Source organism: Typopeltis vanoorti, chromosome 2 (assembly GCF_054136105.1).
Source record: "Typopeltis vanoorti isolate ZY-2024b chromosome 2, IOZ_Tvanoo_1.0, whole genome shotgun sequence".
Taxonomy (NCBI): domain Eukaryota; kingdom Metazoa; phylum Arthropoda; class Arachnida; order Uropygi; family Thelyphonidae; genus Typopeltis; species Typopeltis vanoorti.
In genome coordinates, this window is record NC_143550.1 from 119,696,589 (window position 1) to 119,723,579 (window position 26,991).

Consider the following 26,991-nt stretch of genomic DNA (forward strand, 5'->3'; position numbering starts at 1 on the left):
ATATCAATATCAGGCACATCACAAGTGCTGATTATAGGTGGTTACAAGACCACATCTAATAAAATACTAACAGAGAAACAATTGTAAAAAAGATTCATAAATATAAATTATAATTATTTTTACAATATCCACTCTCCCACCAACAAGATTGTTGGGTCAAATCTCACCACAGACTTGGATACTTGTAAAAGCCTTCTATGGCCAAGTTTATATTGCTCCTTGAGTTTATAAGGTTTGCCTTTTTTTTTTTTTTTTAAATATATATACAGGAAAACCTTGCTTAATGTAAATTCGATATGCGCAATAATCAGTTAGCACGAATGAGTGAAATGATACTATTTCCCTCTTTAAGCAAGTGATTAATCAGTTAACACAATTTTTTTATGTTATGCAAAACTTCATCGCCAATCCGCAGCAAGCGGCAGCATTTGTCAATGTAGTAGTCAGTGGGCAGTGACAGTGCTGCAGGCAGTAGCCAGTGACACTCGGCAGTACTCAAAGCTATCATCACAAGCACACGTGCAAAGTCTCTTGCTCAATCACTTTTACTTCATTTTGCTTTAATTTTGATACCTATAAATCTTTGGTGATCCAGATTATCCTTGGTCTGCCCCTTGTCCATTTAGTGGTTTCTGTCCCTGTAGGGCAATGTAAAGTAATCTCTGTTGATTCATTCTGTTCACCAATATTAAGAAAGTTGCTAAGATCAACAGCCCTCAAGATCTTTCAAGAAAGACTTCATTAAGAGAAGAGTGGAGAAAATGGACTCATGAAGTACTCAACCCATCTTGACAGAAGAGAATCAATCATACATCTTTATTATATTCACTCCTGTTATGGAAAAGAGAAAGACTGATAAAGAAAGTGACAGTAATAAAAAGAGAAGAAAAGGAATTACGGAATTAGAGGAAAAGCAGAAAGTCATTAAGAGACATGAAAGTGGCACTAGTAATACAATGATTGTGCGAGTCTACAGTTTGGAATATATCAAATACGAGCAAAGAACAAGGAAAAGTTGCTACTTCTTTAAGTATGCAGATCACCCGAAATAGAAGCTATTTAACGATTGAGATGGAACATCTTCTATCACTCTGGATTGAGGATTGTGAAGAAAAAATTTTTTAATATTTTTACATCACTGAAAGAGACCAAATTTCAAGAGAAATGTGAAAGATTTACTGTGAGTTTAGGATGGTATGACCTTTTTAAAAATTGAACTGGACTGCATAACATATCTGCTCGTGCTGTATAAAGATTCTGTGGCCAAGTTTTCTTAAGAATTGCAAAGGATAATTCAGGAGGATGATTATGAAGATCGGAAAATATTCAAAGTCAATGAAATAGGTCTCTTTTGGAAGCGTATGCCACCAAAATCTTTCCTAGCTAAAACGAAAGCATCTCGACCAGGATACAAATATCTAAAGATTGTTTTACTCTTTTATTAGGAGAAGGCAACTTTAAACTGAAGTCTATGTTAGTTTATGGTGCTCAAAATCCAAGATCTAACATTATCGAAGAAATCAGCACAATTGAAAAAAAACTTGCATTTAATGAACTGGATAATGAAGATGTGAGAAACTTGCTCGATTCCCATTCAGAACAGTTAAGTGAGAATGATCTCCTTCAACTTGAACAGTGTGCATATGAAGAAGATAAGGAGTGCGAACAAGAAAATGTTATGACTAAGAAGCTAACTGCAAAAGAACTTGAGTAGTTTTCTAACACATTGAGCATGCTAAGAAAATTTTGTTTGATGCTGATCCTGATATAGAACGAAGCTTTGAAGTCTGCAGAAATCTTGATAAAGCAATCACCAAGTATCGCAAATTGCATGAAAAGATGAAAGAATCGATCACCATTCAAACATCTTTACTCAATTTTTTTTGTAAAAAGATAGCTCAATCAAATGCTTAAACAATAAATAAAATTTTAAGTAATTGATTTTTTATTAACTTTGATGATTTTATCCTCTAATATAACTTATACTGTAATTTTTTTTCAAATTTACACTAACTGATGGAGAAATTATAATTATTCCTATTGTTTATTGTATTCGATTAACGTACATTAATTGATGGATTAATTAATCGCATTAAGTGAAGTTTTCCTGTATATATAAGAAAGTGAAGCAATGTATAAAATAGCTAACATGGAAAACAAATATCAGGAAGTTAGTAAATATTCTGAAGATATTGAAGAAGCTTACAAATGGAGAAAACAGTACTGTAAAAGGAATCAGAGATAATAAAAGTGACATGAAAACTGAAGTTAAGATAATCTAGATGCTTGAAGTACTGTATTTTTCTGTGTACAAGACGATACTTTTTTCTAAAATTTTTAGACCAAAAATTGGAGGTCATCTTATACACAGGGGGGGGGATGACTGGTTGAGAGGCCCGTGGTTGCCGTGGCGAAACTGTTGGTACCTTGTTTCTGCGAACCGGCTTCTGCCAATCACTAGCTTTTGTTAACTCTGTCGATTGATGTCATTAACGGCCGATTCTGAATAAACCAATCAGAATTCTGGAAGCATTCCTACTTCTGCAACTTGTTGGCAGGGTAAATTAATGCATTAACAATATTTTGAGCACTAGCCCATAAAAATGACCAGAAATAAAAAACAATTGTCATATTCTTCAAAATTCGAGTTAAAAGTATCAATTACGCAAAGGAACATGGAAATAAAGCTTCAGAGAGACAGTTTGGACCTCCTCCAACTGAGTGTATGATTAGACAGTGGAGAAAACAGGAAGACCAACTAATCAAGATGCCAAAAAAGAAGAGGGCCTTAAGAGGAAAACCAGCAAAATGGCCAAGCTTGGAGCAGAGGCTTAACACTTGGATTATGGAGCAGCAGCACCAGAGTGGGATATGTATGTCAACCAAGCTTATTCAATGAGCATTGTTGATTTCACAGGAAAGGCAAAATGGTGCTTCAACTTCATGAGGAGAGAACGATTGGCCATGAGAACATGAACCAAGTTAGCCCAGAAAATGCATCTTAGTATGTATCTTAAAAATATTACCTAATTACTAAATATACTTGGAATATTTAAAAAAAATATTCAAAAAATATGAAAAATCAAATGTGTTCTGTTTCGTCTTATACATGGAAAATGAAACAAGTAGTGACATCATTATGGTAAAAAGTCAAGAGGAATGTCGTCAAGAGTAATGTCAATACTTAATTATTAAATTCCTGATAAGCATCCTCAGAGAGGGTGTACAGCACATTACAATAGTACTACACAAAAATTTTACATCATTACTAACTTCCTATCAACAATTTTCCTCCAAATCAATCTCTTATCTGTCAGGATTCTAATACTGTATCTTATGTTTTGGCCTGCTAAGACACTTCTTACTAAATTATATATTATTATAATTTATATTATTACGTAATATTATAGTAATATTATATTATTATATATTATTACATTATATTATGTAATATATATAATAAGCAGAAGAAAACCAATTGCCTCTCTGTTTAGCCTTCTTATGAAAAAGCATTTGATTCCATCAAAACTAATGCAATAATCAAAGCACTCCAGAATCAGGGAGTTCCTGGAGAATTTATGGACCTCCTCCAGGCAATATACCTCACTGCAACAGCAACAATCCAACTTCACACGAGTAGTAATAAAATATCAATTGAAAAAGGTGTCTGACAAGGAGACTCTCTATCACCCAAAATCTTTACAACAGTCCTTCAAGAAATATTTAATAATATAAACTGGACAAACCTTAGTATAAAAATTAATAACAGAAACTTAACACACCTAAGATATGCAGATGACATCATAATTTTTGCAAACACTCCAGAAGACCTTAATATAATGATAGAAAAACTATATCATGAAAGCAGAAAAGTCAGTCTAAAGATAAACAGAGAAAAAACTAAAATCATGTTTAATCATTTTGTAACACCAAAAAACAATAATAGAAAACAATTTCTTGGAAAGAGTCTCTTCATATACATACTTAGGTCATCTCATTGATCTAAACCAGGCAAACAGGTCCGAGGACACACACACACGGATTACAGCCAGGAATACTGACCCAGCCAAAGGTTTGATTCGTCAACCTATGCCGGTTCCGGAGCCCGGATAAAATTTACGGTACCATCTAGTAGGACTAGATGGTACCGTGAACTCCCATAAAAAGGGGAAACGCCATATCATCACACGAAATTTATTTATTTATTGATCTAAACTGTGAACTCCAAAAGGAAATAAACAGGAGAGTTCAACTTACCTGTAGTGCATTCAGAAAATTGAAAAGCATTTTTCAAAACAATGATGTCCCACTCCGTTTAAAAAGGAAGACATTTAACCAGTGTATACTTCCAGTCATCTCATATGGTTGTGAAACTTGGTCGCTAACAAAAGCACTGGCAAATAAATTAACAACTCAAAGAAAAATGGAGAGGTTGATGCTAGGCATCACATTAAAAGATAAGCGAAACACCTGGATAATAAGCCAGACTCGCATCATTCTTCACCACAAGCGACTAAAATGGAAATGGGCCAGACATCTATCCAGAAGAGAAGATGAGCGATGGACCACTATACTAACAAACTGGATTCCTAAAGAAGGGAAACAAGACCGAGGACATTCTAAAAGAAAGTGGAGTGATGAACTGTCAAATTTTGTTGGGGAAAATTGGTCAACTATTGCCAAGAACAGAGAAAGGTGGAAAGAACTGGAGGAGGCCTTCATCCAGCAGTGGATGGAAAATGGCTGAAAAGAAGAAGAATATATAAATAACATAAATATATAATATTACTATTTATTATTATTATGTGACACCTCCAAGGAGTTGAAAGACCTCATCAAGGAAGAGAGGGAGGGCACCTACTATATAACTCTCCGTTTCTGCCACTAAATCCAACAATTAAAGTGAACTGCATCATCTACACCATTGCCATCTCCTTTCCCACTACAACTAGTATTTCCACAGACAATCACAAACATCCATGCCTATGGCAAGATTCGAACCCAGAGCCTTTTTTTGGCTGGAGAATGGATATGTTAACCACTCTGCCAACCAGGCCAGCTGACATGATTTTGCCATTGATGCCATCTGTTCATACTTCTAATCTTTCTCAGAACTGTCATATTTGTGGTCTTCAGTCTTTGATTAAGTGTTTTTATTTATAACTAGCTCTCAGATGCATATGTTAAAATTGGTTTGAAACACTGTCTTGTATACAGATAGTTGAGTGTTTAGATTAATTTCTCTCTTATTCCAAATAAGTATATCCAGTTGAATTCCTACCATACTAGCTTTGATAATTCTATAGTCTATTTCCATATTTGGTTTATTATGTTTTCACTAAAAATTGTACCTAAATAGTTGTAATGTTTTACTTGTTTTATGGGTTCTCTATTCAGTGTATAGTTGATACAATGTTTCTGCCTATTTTCATGTCTTTGTCTTTTCATTGCTGAGTTTCATATCAAATTATTATTATTTTATGGACACCTCCATGAATTCCAAAGACTCATTATGAGACCCAAACTAACCACACAATATCTATCATACCTCTCCTTGAAACTATTAACAGACTGAGCACTTGCAACTGACTGGCAATCTATTCAACTTCCAGGGATGACCTCTTGTTCTGCCTCCTCTAGTCGAGTGCTGAAACAAATTCACCTGAATCAATCCTATAAAAATCCTTTAAGTAACTTAAATGTTTCTATCATATCCCCCTCTTCTTCACCTATCAACCAACTTTTGCAACCCACTAACTCGTAATCCTTATAAGGAATATTCCACAGGCCACTCACCATCTTGATCACTTGTCTCTGGATCCCCCCTCTCATCCCAAGAAACCTAAGTGAACAGACCAGTAATTCAAATATGGATATAAAGAGGAATGATAACTTCCTTATCTCTGCTTGTTAGTGTGTTCTTCAATAGCCAAGTAATCCTATGAGCAACCTTGGCTTTCTTAGCAGTATGTCCTCTGGATATCAAACATGGAACCTTCTCAAGCCACTTGAGATCTCCAATAAGAAGAATCGTGATCTCACAGAAGGTGACAAAATTCATCTTCCACCTAACATCTGTGTCCATGGTAGGATTCAAATTTATAGTGTGTTGCTTGAAGAGCAGTTACCATTAGATTTGTGTATCTTATAGCAAAAACAAAATTTTATTGCAGATAATGACCTAATGCAAATCATACATTTATCTAACTGAATTTCTCCTAACTCTCTCTGCTCTTCCATTACACCCTTAATCTTTTTATAACTGGCTCTCCTTCCAGATACACCACATATCTCAGTATCTCAGATAGAGTAGCAATTTTCCTCTCACAGAGAATGCCCTCCTGCTAATCATGTGACCTCTAGCACTACAAAGGTACCCAGTGGTTGACGTATGAAACTTCAACTATTCCTTTCATGGTCTTACTATTGTTTCCAGTCTTCTGTCCCAAATACCTACTCTGAACAAGTCACACAAATTATTTTCACCAGCAAGGCCTTCATTTTGCATTTCACCCAAAATTCTTGTTCGCTTTCCAGGTCAGTTTAACAGATTGTACCAAACAGTTGAAGGAGGATTAAAAAAAAATCAGATTTCTGCAGGTGGCTTGCAACAAGAACCCCAGCTCATATTCAACTTATGCTGAAGCACATAATAATTGAAAAATAACCATCAGCAAATCTTAATCCGACTTCATAAAGGCAGCAGCAGAAAAATTGTACACATGGAACCATGCCCTCTTTGCCTCTGCAAAAGACAGTGCATAAAACTTCTGCTTACCAGAGCTTCCATTTTTCTCACTTATCAATATGGCATCACTGTTATATCCCAAGATAAAGCTGACCTCCTGGCATAATTCATTATCTCAATTCCTGAAGTGATGACAAAAGCTCTTCATACTATATAGAAAGAATAATTTTTTTGGCAAAAAAGACATCAGATGAATACTAAACAACTTTGACACTAAACAAGTCTTCTGGTCCTGATGGCATCTCTCCAACTGTGCTCAATGGCTCCAGAGCCAATGCCTGTCCTAAATTGCCTCTACAACACACACACACACACACACACACACACACACACACACACACACAGCTGGCACTTATCACAATATGTGGAAGCAAGAATACATCCAGCCTGCAGAATGATCTGAAGAGATTGACATCATAGGATAACTGGGGCTTCAATTTGAATGTGTGAAGTTATGCAATAATAACAATATGATAAGAATAATGCCAAAAATATTTTACAAATTTTTATTTTATCAGTCAATTGCTTATATGTTAGTTGCTTACCACTCCAGTCATTCATTAACACCATTCCAAATATGTGATCTTGAGTCTTATCAATTGGAATAGGTTCCCCTAGTTTAGATGATGGCCCAATAAAAAATGCCGTTTCCAGTTCGAAGTCCATTTGTTTAGATTGTCCAAACACAGGAGATTTTGCTACAGAAATAATAATAAAAAAAAAAGTTACAAACATATTCACTTTAAAAAGTTAAATATTTAAATTACAATTCATTGCATGATACTGCATTAATCTTTATTTGACATCAATGTTTCATCAGTCCAACAAGCAACTTCTTCAAGATGAATTATCAACTATAGCAAACAAAAACAACGGATATAAATCATGTTTCAAAATACCATTTCTAAACATACAAGTGGAATTCAACTGGAAAGTTTTTTTGTTTTTTTTCCCAAATTGTTCAAGTCAATCTTGATAGCAATTTCCTTTTCAATATGCATAATACAATGAAACTGCTATCTCACATGTTTATTAGAACAAGAGAGCAATATCACTGTACTACACACATGGGACACAGATTTCAAAATAACTTAAATTTTGTATATTGCACTCTTATTGCAATGGTCCAAAAACTGAATGTAGAACATTTGATGCACTGACAAATTTATGACTTTGGGAAGAATATTTAGTTTATGCTCTGTTGATGCATAACTAGAGAGATCAATAACAATGAAAATGGTTCTGTTCATTATATAGTAAGGAGCAAAACTGCTACAGAGGTTTTTTATTAGCCTTCTTTGAGTTTCTACTAATTTTTAACCAATAATTAGTCTAAATGTTTTAACTTATGTGTGTAGCTAGCTGGGTGCTTATTGTTTCTTTGTAAATATTGATAAAGTGTATAATATAACAAAGGAGGTAGCAAGTCCTCTGAATCTAAGGAAACGTTTTTCAATGTTGCATGTGTGTGCGATGTATGCATTGGTGAATATCAGTAGTTTGTGAGAAAAAGGAGTGATGATGATGCTATAATATGTCCAAAATGCATGTTGATTAGGCAGATTGAATCATAAAGTGCATAATACAATGTGTTGAACGTGAGTGGATTTTCAAAAGAGGGAGAAATGAGATGGCGTGGCAGACTGTTATGAATGTAAAAAGGAAAGTGAGTATGAATGAAATGTGGTGCAGGACAGTGGTAGTAGAGGTGGTATGCAAGTAGTGGGGGTAGACGAGTTTGGCACATTGTTAGAAATTCTGACAAGTGCTTCACAAGACTAAAAAAACACTTGGCAAACAGAAGGAAAATGAAACACAAAAAGTAAATGAAGGCACAAGAAAGCAGAAACATGAAAAAGATATGGTAATTTTATCTTTAGGAAAATATGCTTCATTTATCTCAATGAAGCATATTTTCTAGGAGTGCAGATTTGTAGAATAAAAGTAAGCAGAATGAGTGGACTACATGATTATGCTGGTTGGAACAAATGAAGGAATATATGCAAGAGCCGCTGAATGAGACAGGGAAAAAACAGCAACAAAGTCAAAATTGTAAGTGTGTTATTACCATATTATACAGGAAGTGAGTTCAAGGAGAGAAAGCTGTGATGATAATACAGTGAGTACACACATGCAGGAAAATGGTGTACAGTATGTTGTTGTATGGGGTGAATTTGTTGGCTGAAAAGATTTTTGTTATGGATTACAATGGGTTTGATATCATATGCACCGAGAAACTGTTCAGTGAAAATATAATGTGAATCAGTTATGAAAACTAGATATGCAGTGGTTATATGAAAGCATGGACACATGAAATAAATCAAGTCATAATTATGTTATGTTGCAGAGAGAGAGGATCATAATGTGTAAGAGACAACCTCATGGATTGCAGAACTAATTCTATCTGAGAAAGAAAAGTGAAGACTGGAAATATAGTAGTTGGGGATTTGGTTAAGGAATCAATTCCAGTTATCAATTTAAACTATCCATGTTTTAATCGTTAGAATATTCATCAGGCTGGTAGTTGATTTTGATAAATTATGGAGACTACTACCATATTAAGAATCATTTTTTAATTTCCTGGTGTCTCGACCTTCATATTAAGGTCATCATCTGGAGTATACACACACACATATATATACAGAGACAAGCTACATTACATTCCAAACAGTATGCCAAAGTGACATAACAGTGATATTTCATCAACCATTATTCTACTGGCCTGACCTCTACCGGAGAAAAAAAAACATCAAAGCTATATCCTATTTATGACATGGTCAGAGAATAAATTCATATTAATACTTTTAATATAGCAATAGTGGTAGCTTAATCAATAATTTAACATAAGTGTTTGTTATATTAAGGCTAAGATCCTGGAGTACTACAATTTATAATGAGCTCTTACAACAAAAGGTTATGTGGGTAAAATATGTACCATCCATATTCTTGGGAATTTTAGACCATTATTATTGTTAAGATTAGTGTGGTTGATTAGAATTTTCACAGCTTATTTAATTTGCACTCATATCATGTTTTGGTGTGATTAATGAACACATGCCTTCCGAATCAATTCTACGTAGAGAATTCTGGGCAGGATCAGAAAGGCCAGATTTATTCCCATAGTTATTAAATTTAATGTGTTGTTTATGTTCCTTTTTCCAGACAGGAATTGTGCAAGTTTCACCTATATAAGGCAGGTTACAGGTGCACCGAATATGGTATAGTTTTCAAGGATCTCCTTTCTCCCCTTGCCCTCCAGAGTGGGCCAGAGGAGGAAGGGTCTTGTGAATAATTTTGTTGATAGTATTTTTTGCTGTAGCCATTTCTTAGGAAAGTATTGCTGATAATTCTTAATTCATGTTTAAGTGCTTGCTTGATGGAGCAAATCATTAAAGCCGTGTTTTTTCAATGTGCTAATAATACCTAGTTTTTTGGGTTAGGTGGTGGTAACAGTTTGTGTGTATAAATTGGGCAGTATATGTAGGCTTATGGTAAACATTGAGGGAAAGACTGCTGGAAGGAGGACAGGTGAGAAGCATATCTAGAAATGAAAGTTTATGCTGACTTTCAATTTCAACTGTGAATTGTATGCATTTGTGTTGTCTGTTTAGGTGGCTGAGGAAGTGTTTAAAGTCTGGTGGACATGAGGCCGGATAACAAAAACATCATCAATGTACCTAAGCCAGACTTTGGGTTCTAAAGTAAAGGAATCAAGAACATGTTGCTCAAAAGCTTCCATATAAAAGTTAGCAATTGCAGAGGGGGGGGGGGTATGGCAAGCTCATGGTTGTGCCTTCTTTCTGCAAGCAAAAAATAACCAGAATTTAGTACATGGACAAAGAGTGCAGTCATATCAGGTGGGAATTGTCCTGTAAAAGAAGAATTATGTCAGTGACATTTATGAAAACAGCAGATACATCAAAACTGACTAATAAATCACTTTTACTAAGTATATGTTTTTAATTTTGTTTACAAAGTGCTATATGTTATAAATTAAAGATACCAAGAAATTATATACTTGATTTAATCCTTTATCCCCAAGTGTAAGCAAACAAAGTTTGCACCTGAAGTATTTTCAGGACTGGGGCAACTCGCATAAAGAAGCTAAGACTTCACATCATTTGCCTTAATATCGTGTTATAAAAAGTATTGTATGTTTTTTTTTTTATATAGGAGGGAGGGAGAATGACCTACCAACTTCTTGAGTGTTGCTGCTAGTTTCATCCAAAAAACTTGAGTGAAAATAGCAACATACTAACACTAAATTCATGGCAGTCAAAAACATTTCAAAGGCACTTGATTGAGTTTAGCACAGGGGCTAACTCACCAAACTGCCATCCAATGGTCTGCAACTGGATCACTAACTTGCTCACTGATCTCTCATTATGTGTCATAGTGGATGGCTTGCTCTCCTTAGATATCCCCCAAACAATGCAGGAGTACCCCCAGGGTTCTGTTCTTTCACCCACTCTCTTCCTCTTGTATATATAAATGACCTGCTCTCATAGACTTCCAATCCTATCCATACCTTTTGCTGACGATAGTACATTCCATTCCTCCTTTTCATTCAACAAACTGTTAGTGCTCAAGTATTAGAATCCTCAAGATCTACCACAACCAGGGATCTGAACTCAGATCTCCTAGCTATATCTAAGTGGAACAGGGACAACTTTGTAAACTTCAATTCCACCAAAACTCAGTTCTGTCTGATCTCTCACAAGAAAAGCTCCCATTCATTCTCCCTTACCTTCAGTAGTACCGAGATATCCAAACACAATCAGAGTTCTCTTCTTGGACTAACTTACACCACCGAAATTTCCTGGCACAATATTTCAACTATAGCTTCTGCAGCTTTCAAAAAACTTGGTGTACTTTTTTTTTTTTTTTTTTTTTTTTTTACAGAAGACACTACTTCACACCTGCTAAATCTTTATAAAGTCCAATCCACCCAGCCATGGAATGTTACTTTCATATTTGGGGTAGTGGATCAAAAATCTTCTCTAAGATTGCCCGATTCTATCAATCCGGCTAATTAATGACCCCTCTCTCACAGACATCCAGCTTCTGCCTCTTCTACAGATACTTTCATGGACAAGAGAGAAATTGAACATTTATTCTGGAGGAAATTGGTCACTATTATTCCTCCACTCTCCTCCAAAATCATTAAAAAAAGAGCCACTGCTAACCAACACCCTTTTATAGTCCATCTCAAAACTCACCGAACCAACTTTACTGCTTCCTCTTTTATTCCATCTACTTCTGTCCTTTGGAACAGTCTCCCCCACTCTGCCTTCCCCCAAAGATTACAACCCTCAGCTGTTCAAGCAAAATGTGAACAGACTCCGCCTTTCATCTATTCCTCTTGCCCTAGAACACTAGTGTGCTATAGGTCTTGTGGTCTTTCATGTGTGGATGAAAAAAAAAAGCAAGTCAAAGTCAAGTTTACAGCACTATCAGATCAGTGTTCATTTCTTTTTAAACATACAAGGCACTGTCCACAAGGAATTTCCCTTCTCTGGTCAAACTGTCAATGGTAAGTTTTACTGTGAGATTTTGAAGTGGCTAAGAGAGTGCATTCGACGTAAACATCCAGATAAGTGGAAGAACAATGACTGGTTCTCCACCATGACTCATTGTTTGACAGTTCCTGGCTTCCAAAAACATGACTTCATTCTCCCACTTCCCTATTAGCCTGCACCCTTCCCCTGTGACTTTTTCCCATGATAAAATTCCAGCTAAAAGGGCATCGGTTTGACACAATTGAGGAGATCCAAGCAGAATCATAGAAGGTGCTCAACACAGTGACACTTGTGGACATCCAAGAATGCCTGGAATCATGGAAAAATTGCTAGGATTACTGCATAATTGCTCAAGGGTACCACTTCAAAGGAGACAGTGAAAACTAGGAGTTCTTCATCATCATCATTTATGAATAGGGAAATATGCACGGAAATATTCATGTAACAAAAACTCACTATAGTCTACATGACTATGATGAGCCAAGTTGCTCTGTTTTGTGCCAATGGCAAATGCCAGATGTTCAAAAGGTTCATCTTCAAAAAGAAGTTTGCTTATGTATTGCCAAAATTGTTTTTATGGTTCTTCCTCTGTGTCCATCAGTTGGCTTGTATAGAGCAAGAGCAGAGAACACAGGTGAAGATGTATGTTTAAGCTTGTGTCCCAACCATCGCAGTTGACTTTTTTTTTTTAATTGTTTTTATTAGGGTTCTTTGCTGGCTTTCTTCAAGAATGACAGTATTAGGAATGTGATCTTGTCATGTATCCTAGTACTGTTTGAAGGCATGTTGTCCCAAAGCTATTGATGATATTAACTGCTTGCTGAGTAGTGATGTTCCATGCCTTGACACCATGTGTAAATATGGCTTGACTGGTAGTTTTATATAGACAAATTTTAGTATTTGTAGTGATTAGATTGGATTTCCAGATATTAGTTAGACTTTTATGGAATTGGAGAGCTTTGTGCATTCTTTTCACTACATCAGAGTATCAATGTAGGAACCAAGGTACTGAAAATCATTTACTTCTTCAAGAATGTGGTCATTAAGCTTAATATTTCCTTCTATTCTGCTCTTTAGGACTTAAGTTTTACTGCCAACCTAATCAGTGCTGCATTTTTGCATAAATTATTTAGGTGGCATTGGGCAGTCTAAATATTATCAGTCTATCAGTACAACATCATCTACAAAACAGAGACTGCTTATGTAGCGTTGTCCTGCTGAATTTTTCATAGTTATTCTATATCCATTTCCTGTGAGTCTGAATACAGAATCAAGGGTAATAATAAAAAGATAGGTTGCCAAAAGGTCTCTCTGAAGAACTTCACTGGAAATAGGAAAGCTCTCAGTCATCTCTCCATTAACCATTACTCTTGCATGATAATTCCAACATCATTCTGCTATTGCTTTGATTATTTTCAAAGGTATGCTATAATAACTGCGAATTTTTAACATCCTTTGTTCAAAATTCATTGCTCTATTCATTGAATCTAAAGCATTTAAGAAATTTATGAAGTTTAAGATTAAGGGAGGGTGTTTATCTCTTTGTCCTTCTAGCAACCTTCTAAACAAGTGGATGTCTTTAACAGTGTTTCTGTTTTTCAGGAAACCTGCTTGATTTTTGAATAGAATAGGTGTTACAACAGTTCAATTTGGTTTAGAAGCATCCTGTTACAGATTCTCAGTGTAGTAGGAAGTAGTGATTCTTCTGTAATTTTCTGAGTTGTTTAGATTGCCTATTTTGTGTATTGGTATTATTAAGCCTTCTCTCAATTGTGATGGAATGTTGGATGTAGCTAGAGCTGTATTGCAGGTATTTAATAATTTTTCAAAGTGGTTCTTTCACACTAAGAGTTCATTTTTGTCTTCATGTATCTTTCATTCTTAGTTTTTTTTTGGTTTCCTTTCCTTAATGCATAAGAAATTAGCTACCTGGTACATTTCTCTGGTTTTATGGGTATTTTGATATAGTTCTAATTTTTGACAGATAGCCTGGATATGGCTTTCCTTATCATTTTCAAAAAGGTCACATATAACTTAATCATTTAGTTCTTTCAGTTGAGTAAATAGACTGTGCATCCTCTGATTCCTGTATTGCTGCTTAATATCATTGTGTTTATTTATCAGTTCTTCAGTGGTTTTGAGTTACCAGCTTCCTTTGAGAAGATGAAGCGTTAGTAACCAAAGTTTCTGCTGCTACTTCATGGACGGATTGTATGATATGAGCAAAGCTCTGGGATCGTTTTTCAGGCATTGTGCCTTCCATTAGTTTGTTACATGTCTTTTCCAGATCTACAAAATTTAAGTACAAACCCATGTTATATTCCCATCTTTCTCATCTATTTGTTCAGTCAAATAGAGGTGATCATCTTGACCACCTCTATATTTGACTGAAATGAGCTTCTTCTTCTCCAAGTTTCTCCTCCACAATTTTTCTCACCTCTTCTCAAGTATGCATGCATAAATTTTACACGGAAAACTTAAGAGAAATTCTTCTGTAATTCTTGCATTCAACTTCATTCCCCTTTTTATAGATGGAAATGATGAAAACTCTATTTCAATCATCCAAAATTTAACCTTGCAGGAGAATTAATGACGTGGAGTTTTGGAAAAAATATAATGGTCGCCGCTATAAACCCAGGGATGTGAAGTATGATGTGGATAGTGTGCATCAGCAAATAAGCTTAATGAGTGGAGAGCAAGTAATTATTATGGGCAACTTCAACTATGGGAATGCAGAATGGAAGGAAGAAAGCACATATGGGAGGAAGGCAATGGAATTTATGCTATAGATTAAATATACTATAGATTCAAATACAGCCTATGTCACCTATGCTGACTGCCAATTGGACAACTCTAGTCTAGATAGTAATATTCATTTATTTGCTGATAATGCAAAGTTGGGGATGATACACAATCCTTGCAGACTGACTCTATGGGCATAATTCTATTTAATCTAACTTATTTAATTCATTATTAACCTAACACTCATTAATAATCCTATTTAATGAGAGTTAGGTTAATGTTGCTATGCATTTTGGATTGAGGACACTGCAAGCAGTGTCCTCAATATTAATGAAAATTTGGTGCAAGTAATCAATGAAGTTAGTGACTTTGTTGCGACAGTAGACAGTTATAATTTACTGGACACATTGTTAAGGTGGTTAAGTCCATTACAAAGAGTTAGTGCACTGTTGAAGGGAACATTTATTTGTAGGAAGGAGGAGGCTAATTCTCCAAGTTTACAAGTTTTTGACAACATCATATCTGGACTACTACCAATGTGTACAGATATGGTCACTTGGATTCTGTTGGACATGGGAAGACAGTTGAAATATGTTGAATTATGAGGATAATATCTCACCTATGGAATTATGCATAAGGACAGAATGAAGCCAATATGGTCTTTTAACATTTGAGAAATAGATGCAGGAGAGGAGATAGAAAGATAAGTTGGTAAAGGGATCTTACAGTACAGTACAGTACAGATACAAGCGAGATTTTGCAACTTACAGTGAGAAAAGATCTCAGACATCCCTGGAAGCCAAGTAAAGGTACAGTCAGGAAGCATTAAAGGCCAATTATAGAGACATAGATAAAATTGTTCTTCAAGATATGCTTGTGCCATGAGAGGTTTCTCTTAATTAACATGAAAAACACAAGGAATAAGTAATACTATTTCTAAATAGTAATATTTATTCCTTGATTTTTTTGTGTGTGAAAATTAAAAGAAACATACATGAAATGACACATGGACACTAACCAACTAATTAAACAATATTACATACTAAACAAATAAACAGAATGATGAAAGCTACTCATTAACAACACTTACTCTCATCTGGCCTTGTCTGGCCATTTGGCCTGTGAAGAGGAGTTCCAGATATAACAACTGATGATACCCTTCCATGATAACCAATAGGCAAATGTTTCCTAAACAGAAAAAGTCAATTATTTTTTTAAATAAGAAAGGAAAATGTAATACAATAGGTTGTCCCCTGAAACAGGACAATGAAAATTTTGAATGGATATCTGAATATCTCCACAATCCTTCATCCACAATATCATTAACATACAAGTTAAATAGAAATGGCTCTGAAACGGATCTGTTTCAGGACCATTCTGAATTGAGCACACTACTCATGATTTCAGGATATTGCCCCCCCCCCCTCCCACCATATACACAACTTGCTGATATCAAGCTCCACAATCCAATGCACTAATCTATTATCCAACTCCATCTGTTCCAATTTAGCTATCAACTGATCATGTGGTGGCAATCTATCAAAAGCCTTTGCCTGTGTGCACATCTTTTTCCAATGCACCAGTCTACCAATCTACATATTCTATATATTTTACTGTATATTATTAAAAATCAGATATGCATAACAATAACCCTTTTCCTATTTGCTTGGCTAATTTGCTAATATGTTTCCTGTTAATGACACATTAATATGGATTAAGTTGGGTTATTATGTTCAGAGCTACTGAAACAACTAAGTACTTTTTTTTACCTTCTCCCCACCAACATATGAGCATAATGTTTTACAATAAAAAAAAACATCACTTGTTGCTTTCTTCCTCTTAAGAAGATGAAAATTATTACAAATAATTAATATAACTTCTGGGGTATTAATGTTGTGAGAATTATTTAAATAGCAGGTACTATTTAATTATAAATATTGAATTACATTTTATTTTAGAAACATTGTATTCCACACTATATGAGGAGGGGAGGGAAACAACACTCGAAATAAATGGACATAAATAAATCTACACTCAGAAGTTTGGAATCCTCTACGTTATTTCCTTTTATCTTCTACAATAACATTTTCAAATTTTTTGTTTTCCAAATTTTAAAACCTTACACTTTGCAAGGCTGAACTGGCAGCTCTAATGCCATGCACGTTCAAGTCCTCTTGTAAAGTCACGGAATACTTTTCATTTCACATTATATTTATGGAACACTTTCCATCTCACAATAATATTTATGGAATACTTATATTCATTTGTGGCTATTTGGTTTTAATTAAAAAAAACAACATATAATCATCATCATCATCTAATTCCTGATATGTACTATTAAGGGGTGTACAGGATATGATAGTACTACATGAAAAATTTACACAATTACTAACTTCCTATCTACAAATTTCCTCCAAATCAGTCTGTTATTTGTCAAGACTCCAATAATATCATTATCAGATTTTATATTTCTATCGTCTAAAGCACATTGTATCATATCAATCCACCTATAATCTTGGTCTTCCTCTGGGTCATTTTCCTGCCAACCTGGCAGAGAACACTTGTTTAGCTAATCTTTCCTCACCCATTTTGTTTAAGTGACCATACCACCTGAAATTAGCTCTGCTAATGCATTCCTGGATGCCGACAATGTCAAGTTCTTTCCTAATATCCTCGTTTTCAATATGATATTGCCATTGATGCCATCTGTTCACACCTATAATCTTTCTCAGGACTCTCATATTTGTGGTCTCTAGTCTTTGGTCAAGTGTTTTACTTTTGACAGAGCTCTCAGATCCATAAGTTAAAACTGGTTTGAACACTGTCTTGTATACAGCTAATTTAGTGTTCTCTCTTATTCCATATGAATTTATTCAATTGACTTCCTACCATACCAGCTTTGTGGATTCTGTTGTCTATTTCCATATTTAATTTACCATCTTCACTAAAAATCGTGCATAAATAGCTGAAATGTTTTACTTGTTCCACAAGTAAAACAACACAGTTGACATTTTCAATAATTCTACCTATTTTCATTGTCTTTGTCTTTTTAATGCTGACCTTCATACCATATCTATTACAATAGTTATTCAATTTAGTCAGGGACTCTTGCAAACTTGTAGCGGATTTATTTAGAAGTATAGCATCATCCGCATAAAGCAAAGAGCTGACATTATCTCCAATTCTGATATCATGTTTAATACCACTTTCCTTCATAATGTGTTGAAAGTTTATTTTTCACTTAGTTAGAATATAATAAATTTAGTTTAATCCTTTATCCAAGTGTGAGCAAACAAAGTTTGCTCCTGAAAGTATCTTCAGGACTGGGGTAAGGTGGTGCAACACCAGGGCGACTCCTTTCAAAGGAGGAGCAAGCTACTATCACTCCTATCTCAGTATCTCCCATAATACAAAACACATCTCCTTGCGGATATGTCTAATGTTATGCATTAAGGGAAGGGCCACTACCCAGACTAGTTTCGACCTTTATTGAGTTCTCTTCAGTGGGAGCCAGGCCCAAGTGCAGATACCAGCCAGAAGCATTAGCAAGATCATCTCTACCTATAGGAGTTGCCAAATGGTGTGCCACCTTTTTAATAAATTACTCTGGATTTAGAGAAAGATGTTGAAAGTTTATTTTTCACTTGGTTAGAATATAATAAATTTAGTTTAATCCTTTATCCAAGTGTGAGCAAACAAAGTTTGCGCCTGAAAGTATCTTCAGGACTCGGGTAAGGTGGTGCAACACGAGGGCAACTATTTGCAAAGGTGGAGCTAGCTACTATCACTCCTATCTCAAAACTGTCAACATCTTTCTGTTTTTTGCGTTTTGCATTATGGGCGATACTGAGATAGGAATGATAGTATCTTGCTCCACCTTTGCAAGGATTTGCCCTGGTGTTGCACCACCCCAGTCCTGAAGATACCTTCAGGTGCAAACTTTGTTTGCTCACACTTGGATAAAGGATTAAACTAAATTTATTATATTTAACCTTCATAATGTGATCCATATAGATAATGAATAACAGAAGGGAAAATGTACATCCTTGTCTCAGAGCAGATTTAACATTAAACCATCTTCCTGTACTTCCTTCAATTCTAACTGCCGACTTACAACACAAATACAGAGTAAGTATTGCTTGAGACATATCCGCAAGGATATGTGTTTTGCATTATGGGAGATACTGAGATAGGAGTGATAGTATCTTGCTCCACCTTTGCAAGGAGTTTCCCTGGTGTTGCACTACCTTACCCCAGTCCTGAAGATACTTTCAGGCACAAACTTTGTTTGCTCACACTTGGATAAAGGATTAAACTAAATTTATTATATTTAACCTTCATAATGTGATTCATATAGATAATGAATAACAGAGGGGATAATGTACATCCTTGTCTCACACCAGATTTAACATTAAACCATCTTCCTGTACTTCCTTCAATTCTAACTGCCGACTTACAACTCAAATAAAGACTATCTTGCTTGATATAATGCCCAATTGACACCATATAACTGTAGCGTATTGTATAGCTTCTCTCTTGGCACCTTGTCATATGCCTTTTCCAGATTGACAAAACTTAAATACAGATCTTTGTTATATTCCTATGCTTTCTCCACTATTTGTCGTAAAGTTAAGATCTGATCCTGACAGGCTCTATTTGGCCTGAATCCAGCTTGTTCTTCACCAAGCTTTTCTTCCACAATTCTTCTCAACTGTTTCTCAAGTACGTTTGCATATATCTTGCCAGGAACACTCAGTAGGGAAATACCTCTGTAATTTTCACATTCAGTTTTATTTCCCTTTTTATATATGAGTACTATTAGAGCTCTACTCCAATCATTGGGAATTTGTCCCTCTGGCCAGGCTTTCTGAACTATGCAATGCAGCCACTGTAAGACTTTTATAAAATCATATTTCTGCATTTCTGGTCGAATATCATCTATTCCTGCTGCCTTCCCACATTTCAAGCCTTTGATGGCTTTTTCTACTTCAAGTATGGATATGTATTCCTGCTGAGTGTTTTTTTACCACTGTGCTATCACTGCTTGTTTCATTTAGCAATTTTTCGAAGTAATTACTCCATACTTCAAGGATATCGTTTTCTCCTGATTTCATGTAACCTTTATCATCTCTAACTCCTTTTACAGCACTCTTTCCTCCATTTCTAAGCAACCTCCTTCTAAGCTTCTTCAACAACCTCCAGAATATCTTGCCACCTTTTTGATATTTATTTTCTATGTTCTTACCAAAGTCCTCCCATGACTTTTGTTTAACTAATTTTACATGGTGTTTAAACTTTGTTACATTTGTCTCTGTATTCTCTAAGAGCACAAGCTGACTTATTTCCAGGAACTTTTGATATGCTTTCTTCTTTTCCTTCACTGCCTCTTTAACTTCCTGTGTCTACCATGGAGTTGTGATTTTTCTATCCTTGCAGACAACCTCACCACAACATGCCTCTCTGGCTGAATCAATCAGGGTTTTCTTCAAGGCTTTCCACTGAATCTCCAAGGTTTGGTTCCTGTCTCAAACTCTTTCATTTTTTCTTCAATAATCTTTGTGTATTTTAGTCTACACTTCACATCTGACAGCTTCTCAACTTTTATTCACTTTGAAACTTTGTTAAATGTTCTTCTTTTCAATACAAAATTCAATTTTATTCTGCTCAAGACTAAATAGTGAACACTTCCAATTTCAAATGCTCTGTACACTCTGGTATCTTGCACCAGGGAGAAAACATCACTATCAACAATAACATAGTCAATGAGACTTTTCTTATTCCTTGCCTCTTCTCTCCATGTGAATTTGTGCACATTTTTATTTTGGAACATGGTGTTAGTAATAACTAGTCCATGTCCTGAGCAGAAATCCAACAGGTATTTGGCATTATTATTGGCTTTGCTCTTTTCTCCAAATTTTCCCAAAATATTTTTGTATTTTGTATTTTGCTATTTAGATCCCCAACAAGGACAACTTTTCCTTTTTCATTGTGTCAGTTGCTTTTTCTAAAGCATCAAAAAATTCCTTCACTTCTACCTTAGTAGAACCTTCTGTGGGACATAGGCACAAATAAGTCTCATTGTCCAATTCCCCATTCTGATATTTGCCCACATCACTGTACTTGACACCGCCTGCAATTCAAGAAGATTAGCCTCGTATTTTGTGTTGAACACTATGGCTATTCCTTCTTTTCCTTGATTGTCATTTCCTGAATATAACATTTTGTATTTATTGTTCAGAAAGATCTCACCAGTTTTTGTCTTTTTTGTTTCAGTCATCCCCCATTATGTCGATCTGGTACTTATCTAATTCCTCAGCTAGCTCCATTTCTCCATTGCCATTCAGGCTTCTTATGTTGATAGTACTGATCTTTAACTCTGGTGATGTTGAGTTAGGGTGTGCTTTCAGATTTGTTCCAGTAGCTGACTTTTTGCTGTGCGCCCTGGTTCCCTGGCGAAAACAACGGGAGCCTTGTTTAACCAGGCAACGTCCCAGTTGGCATGAAACATAATTAATATAACTAATAACTAATAAATAATAATTAATATAAACATATAATTAATAAAACAACATATAAACTAAAAACATACATATAAATATTAAGAAATCAGCTGAAAATTAAAGCTGTATTCTACATAAATACATACATACATACAAAACAAAAACAACATGCATTTTGAGAGTTTATTTTTCACTTGGTTAGACTATAATAAGTTTAGTTTTAAAGGATTAAACTAAACTTATTATAGTCTAACCTAGTAAAAAATAAACTCTCAACATCTTTCTCCGAATCTGGAGTAATTTAATAAAATTGTACACCTTTTGGCAACTCCTATAGGTGGGGATGACCTCTCATTGCTTCTGCCTTGGTGTCCCCACTACTGAGTCTGGCTTCCACTGATTAGACCTCAATAAAGGTCGAAACTGGTATGGGTAGTGGCCCTTGCCTTAATGCATAGGAGATGTGCTTTGCATTATGGGAGATACTGAGATAGGAGTGATGATAGCTTTCTCCACCTTTGCCACGAGTTGCCTTGGTGTTGCACCACCTTAGCTCAGTCCTGAAGATACTTTCAGGTGCAAACTTTGTTTGATCACACTTGGATAAAGGATTAAACTAAACTTATTATAACATGAATTTTGATTTCTAAAAGAGGAAAAAATTAATTGCATTTTAATGGGATTGGTGTTTCTGTGTCTCTGAATCAATTAAATTAATCAAATTCATTTAATATTAGATATAATGTGGGAATGATGATCTACAAAGGTTTAATAGGAGGTGGACATTGGCTAAAGACAGATGGAACTAGAAACATAAGGTGGGAGGCCTGTATCCTGCAGTGGATGGAGGGAGGCTAAAGAAGAAGAGGATAATGCTGGAAAGCATTATACCTAAGTAGCTTTAGCTAAGTAACTGGATGTGCAAGGAATGTTTAATTGACAATGAATTCATTGATGGAATAAGTGCTGAATAATTAATAAATCACATGGCAAAAAGTAAAATCCCAACAAGGAAGCAGTGGAGTATTAGCTACATGTTTTGCCTGACATCCATCATGAGCACTATACACCATTAGTGTATAGTGCTAATAAAACAAAACAAAATAATAAATAAATAAACGTAACAAGGAAAGAAAGTGAACAAAGAACGAATAAGTCTTCAACTGGATAGGAACATGAGCAAGAAAACTGCTCATCATTTGTAAATGAACCAACATAGTATGCCTGAACGGAGTGCAGTCAATACTATTCAAAAAAATGTCCAACTACAGCATCTGGATGGCCTCTTCTATATTTAAAGAGTGGCTTGGTGCCCTCCCTTGTAGAATTATATGAAGACATGGCTAGCTGCAAGCATATGTCTCCTGCTAAATAATTGCACATACCATGAAAGCGATGTTAAAAGCTAAGCAACTGAAATAATATTTTTTCTTATCCCATACAACCATTATTTTAAGGAATTATTAAAACACTATTACCAGTACAGTATGATGAGAAAGATTATTTTCCAGATCGACAATGGAAAATTTCAATAGCATACCTAAATAAAGTCCATTACACTGATTGAGTGTAATGGACTTTATTCAACCCCAGTCCAATATATGGACGAGTTAAATCCAGAATTTTATGTCTCATTACTGATATGCCAGAAGTTTACAAGAGATTTTCAAAAAATAGATAAAGTGTACAGAAGATATGTGGAAGTAAATGATGACAGAAGAAGAACTAACAGACAAAGGAATTGAATTTATGCTGGTATATAATATTGCCAGCCTGGTTGGATGAATGGTTAGCGTATCTATATACTCCAGCCAAAGGCTACGGGTTCAAATCCTGCCGTGGGCACGGATGTTTGCGATTGTCTGTGAAAATACTAGTGGTGGAGTTGTTCGGTAGATGGCATTGGTGTATTTGCAGTTCGCTGTAGTTGGTGGATTGGGTGGTGAAGATGGAGAGTTGTAGAGTATGTGCCCTCCCTTGATGAGTGTTTGGACTCTTTTGAGGTGTCATGTAATAATAATAATATGGTAATATGGCAAATGCCTGCTGGATTTCTATTTAGGACATGGATTAGTTATTACTAACCCCAGGGGAGGCTCGTCTATAGGGGCCGGGCCCCACCTATATTTGTATAACTAGTCCAATAATTGTAGTTTTAAAAAATATGTTTCTTGTAATTATTATTTTTTGATTTTTTTCCAACACGTTGTATTGTTTAATAAAAAAATTACTGTAGTATTTTGTGGCAATATTGTATAATGCGACTTAGTATGGTCTCTCTGGGGCCAGCCACGGCTGGCCCTATTTTATACGTGTAGAACACAGGCATGTATGAGGCACATGCACTAGCAAGCGTGTGTTTGTTTACCGGGCACAACACCAATTTTGGGGCCCGTTTAGTCTGGCCCAATCACTGCGTTTGTACGTAAATAGCTCGCGATTCTTTCATTGTCTTATTATTTATTCTCGTTGTTGATCTGTTTTATTGTTTTTAGTGTATTTAATTATTGTTGTCATTTTTTGTTATAATTTATTTTAAAGTTTAAATTTTTATGACGTCCATAAACAATACATTTTAACTATGAACAAAATCAATAGTTTATTGGAAAAACGTTATTAAGTCTAGAAGAAAAATTGGAAATCAAAAGACTTGGCGCATACCAACCCAGAGATGTGCGTATTACTCAACAAGATGGTAAAAAAACAAGAACATTTTATGTAACCTGGTTTGACAAGAAATCATTGCTTAGTGTGAGTAATAAAAAAAACTTTGTTCTGTTTTTATTGTGTTATGGTGGCGAGAACTTGTGGACACTCAGTGGCTGTAAAGACCTAAAACATCTTTCCGAGTGAATACAAAAACACAAATCCAGTAAAATTCATATAAACAATGCGGTGCAATTTCGAATGTTCAGTAAAATGAACATCTTATCTTCCATTGTCCTAACAATTTTAAAAAATTAATAGCTCGATGCATCAGTGGATTCTGACTAAACATTATTGTAATAGAAATAATAACTATAAATTAATAATAGAACCCACTATATAAATATAAAAAAATTAAGTTATTTTTGGTCCCTGGCCCCACCTTTTTCTATGGTCACCAGCTGCCACTGACTAATACCATCTTCCGACATAAAAATGTGCACAAATTCACATGAAATGAAGATGCAAGAAATAAGAAAAGTTTTCATCGATGTTTTCAGGACACAATAATATACGGAGGATTTGAACTAGGAAGTGATCAATAATTAGTTTTGAGCAAGATAAAATTGAATTTCATACTGAAAAGAGGAGTGTTTAAGAAAGTTTTAAAATGAATCTAAGTTCAGCAGCTTTCAGAAGTGAATAGTAGATTCAAATACACAAACATTGTTGAAGAAAAAATGATAAGTTTGAAAATAAGAACTAAACCATAGAGGATCAATGGCAAACCCTAAAGAAAACATTGATTGATTCAGTCAGAGGCATGTGGTGAGGTTGTCTGTTAAGGATAGAAAAATCAGAACTCAAAGAGGCAGTCAAGGAAAAGAAGAAAGAATATCAAAAGTTTCTGGCAAGTAAGTCAACTTGTGCTCTTAGAGAATACAGAGAAAAATGTAAGAAAGCAAAGCACTGTGCAAAACTAGCTAAACAAAAGTCATGGGAAAAAAAGTGGTATTAAATCAAATATCAAAATTGATGATGCTAATCTGAGCTCTTTACTTTATGCAGATGATGCTATACTTCTGAATAAATCTAGTATAAGTACAAGATTCCCTGACTAAACTGAATAACTGTTGTAATAAATTTCATATGAAAATCAGAAATAAAAAGACAAAGACAATGATAATATGCAGAAACATAGAAAATCAACTGTATCCTGAATGATGAACCTATAGAACAAATAAAAGGAGGGCAAGATTATGCCACTTCATAAAGGTAGAACTCAAGAACTCAAGCATCAAACTATAAGCCTATCTGTGTGTCAGGTTTTGTAGTTAAGTTGTTGGAGAAGCTTGTGAGAACTAGGATCCAGAATTGGATTGACAACAATGGTATTATCTTTGATGGACAGCATGGATTTGCTAAAGGGAGGTCATGTTTTAGTAATGTACTTACTTATTACAATAAGGTGACTGCTTCCTTGGACAGAGGAGAAGGATACACAGTAATATACTTGCGGAGAGCAAGGATTATGAATGATATTCTGGCTGAAATGTGTGAGGAGATGAGAGTACAGTTTGTTAATGTGTGGAACGAGTTTGAGGGATGAAGTGAGCTGTATGGGAGCGATGGACTGCATTTGAGTGGTTATGGTGTGAGTCGCTTGGAGAGACTGCTGCTGGAAAGTAGAGAAGTGAATAGAGAGAATGAATCAGATCGAGAGGGGAGTGATGTGGAAGAGCAGCAGAGTAAGACAGGACAGATTGAAGAAGTGGATATGAATGGGATAGTGAGTGGTATGAGTATAGAAAATGAGAGAATGGGTGTGCAAGAGGAGCAGGGGAATGGGGAGGCTCAGGGTGGACAGGGGTACACAGCGTGAGAAAGGTGGATGCTCCAAGGGGAGGTGAGAGCATGTATAGACAGGAAAGTAATGGGATGACCAGGGATCAAGACAAAACAGATGGAGTTGCAAAGGGTTCTAAAATGAAGAAGCAGAAAGGGAAATGGCCCCAGTCCAGCATTTAGAGATCACATTGAGTGAGTGGTATCAGTAGAACTAGCTGTAGATCCAGAAATGAGTTGTTGTGTTTGTATACAAATGCAAGAAGTATAAGAAGCAAGGCAGATGAAATGGTTGCACTAATTGCATCTGTGCACCCAGAGATTGTTGGAATAAGTGAGACATGGTTAGATGAGGGTGACATCCTGATAGGAATAGAGATGGAAAGGTATGATGTGTTTCGTGAGGATAGAAGGGGTAAAAAGGGAGGGGGAGTGCTATTTATGATAGAGAAAGAGTTATGTCCATATAAAGTAGAGATGCAAGAGAGAAATAGGGCCAGTGGTTTTGAGGCAGTATGGTGTGAGATAGAGGTGAATAGAATCAAATACTTGGTGGGATGTTGTTATAGACCTGGTAATGTGGATGGTGGTGATAGTGAAATGTATAATCAAATAATCCAAGCAAATAAGAAAAGGGTGATCATTATGGGTGATTTTAATTATAGAAATATAGACTGGAATGAAGAGATAGCAACTGGAAGTAAAGAAAATGAGTTTCTTTAGTTTTTGAGGGATAACTACCTCAGACAGTATGTAACAGAGGGCAAACAAGGATTAAGGGTCTTGGATTTGGTCATCTCATCGGAGGATTTAATTATCAATGAGATGTCAAATCATCCACCAATTGGTGAAAGTGACCATGAGGTGATTACCTGGGTGGTTGCCAGCAGTGCAAGGACCCTTGTGAAAAAAGGGTATATGTGGAACTACAAGGGGGGGGGGTGATTATGAAGAACTCAGGAGACAGCTTGCAGGTGTAGCATGGAATGAG

At 35.5% G+C, this 26,991-nt stretch overlaps 1 protein-coding gene across 1 annotated transcript in view; it reads right to left on the minus strand.

Annotated features, from left to right (window-relative positions):
* Nucleotides 1–26,991, minus strand: part of Faa (fumarylacetoacetate hydrolase) — a 107,186-nt gene that overhangs the window by 43,755 nt on the left and 36,440 nt on the right. Inside the window, exons 6-7 of the mRNA XM_090407793.1 lie at nucleotides 16,100–16,197; nucleotides 7,294–7,446 (exon numbers count right to left, since the gene is read on the minus strand). Coding sequence (XP_090263919.1) covers nucleotides 7,294–7,446; nucleotides 16,100–16,197 — 251 coding nt within the window. The remainder of the gene's footprint in view (nucleotides 1–7,293; nucleotides 7,447–16,099; nucleotides 16,198–26,991) is intronic.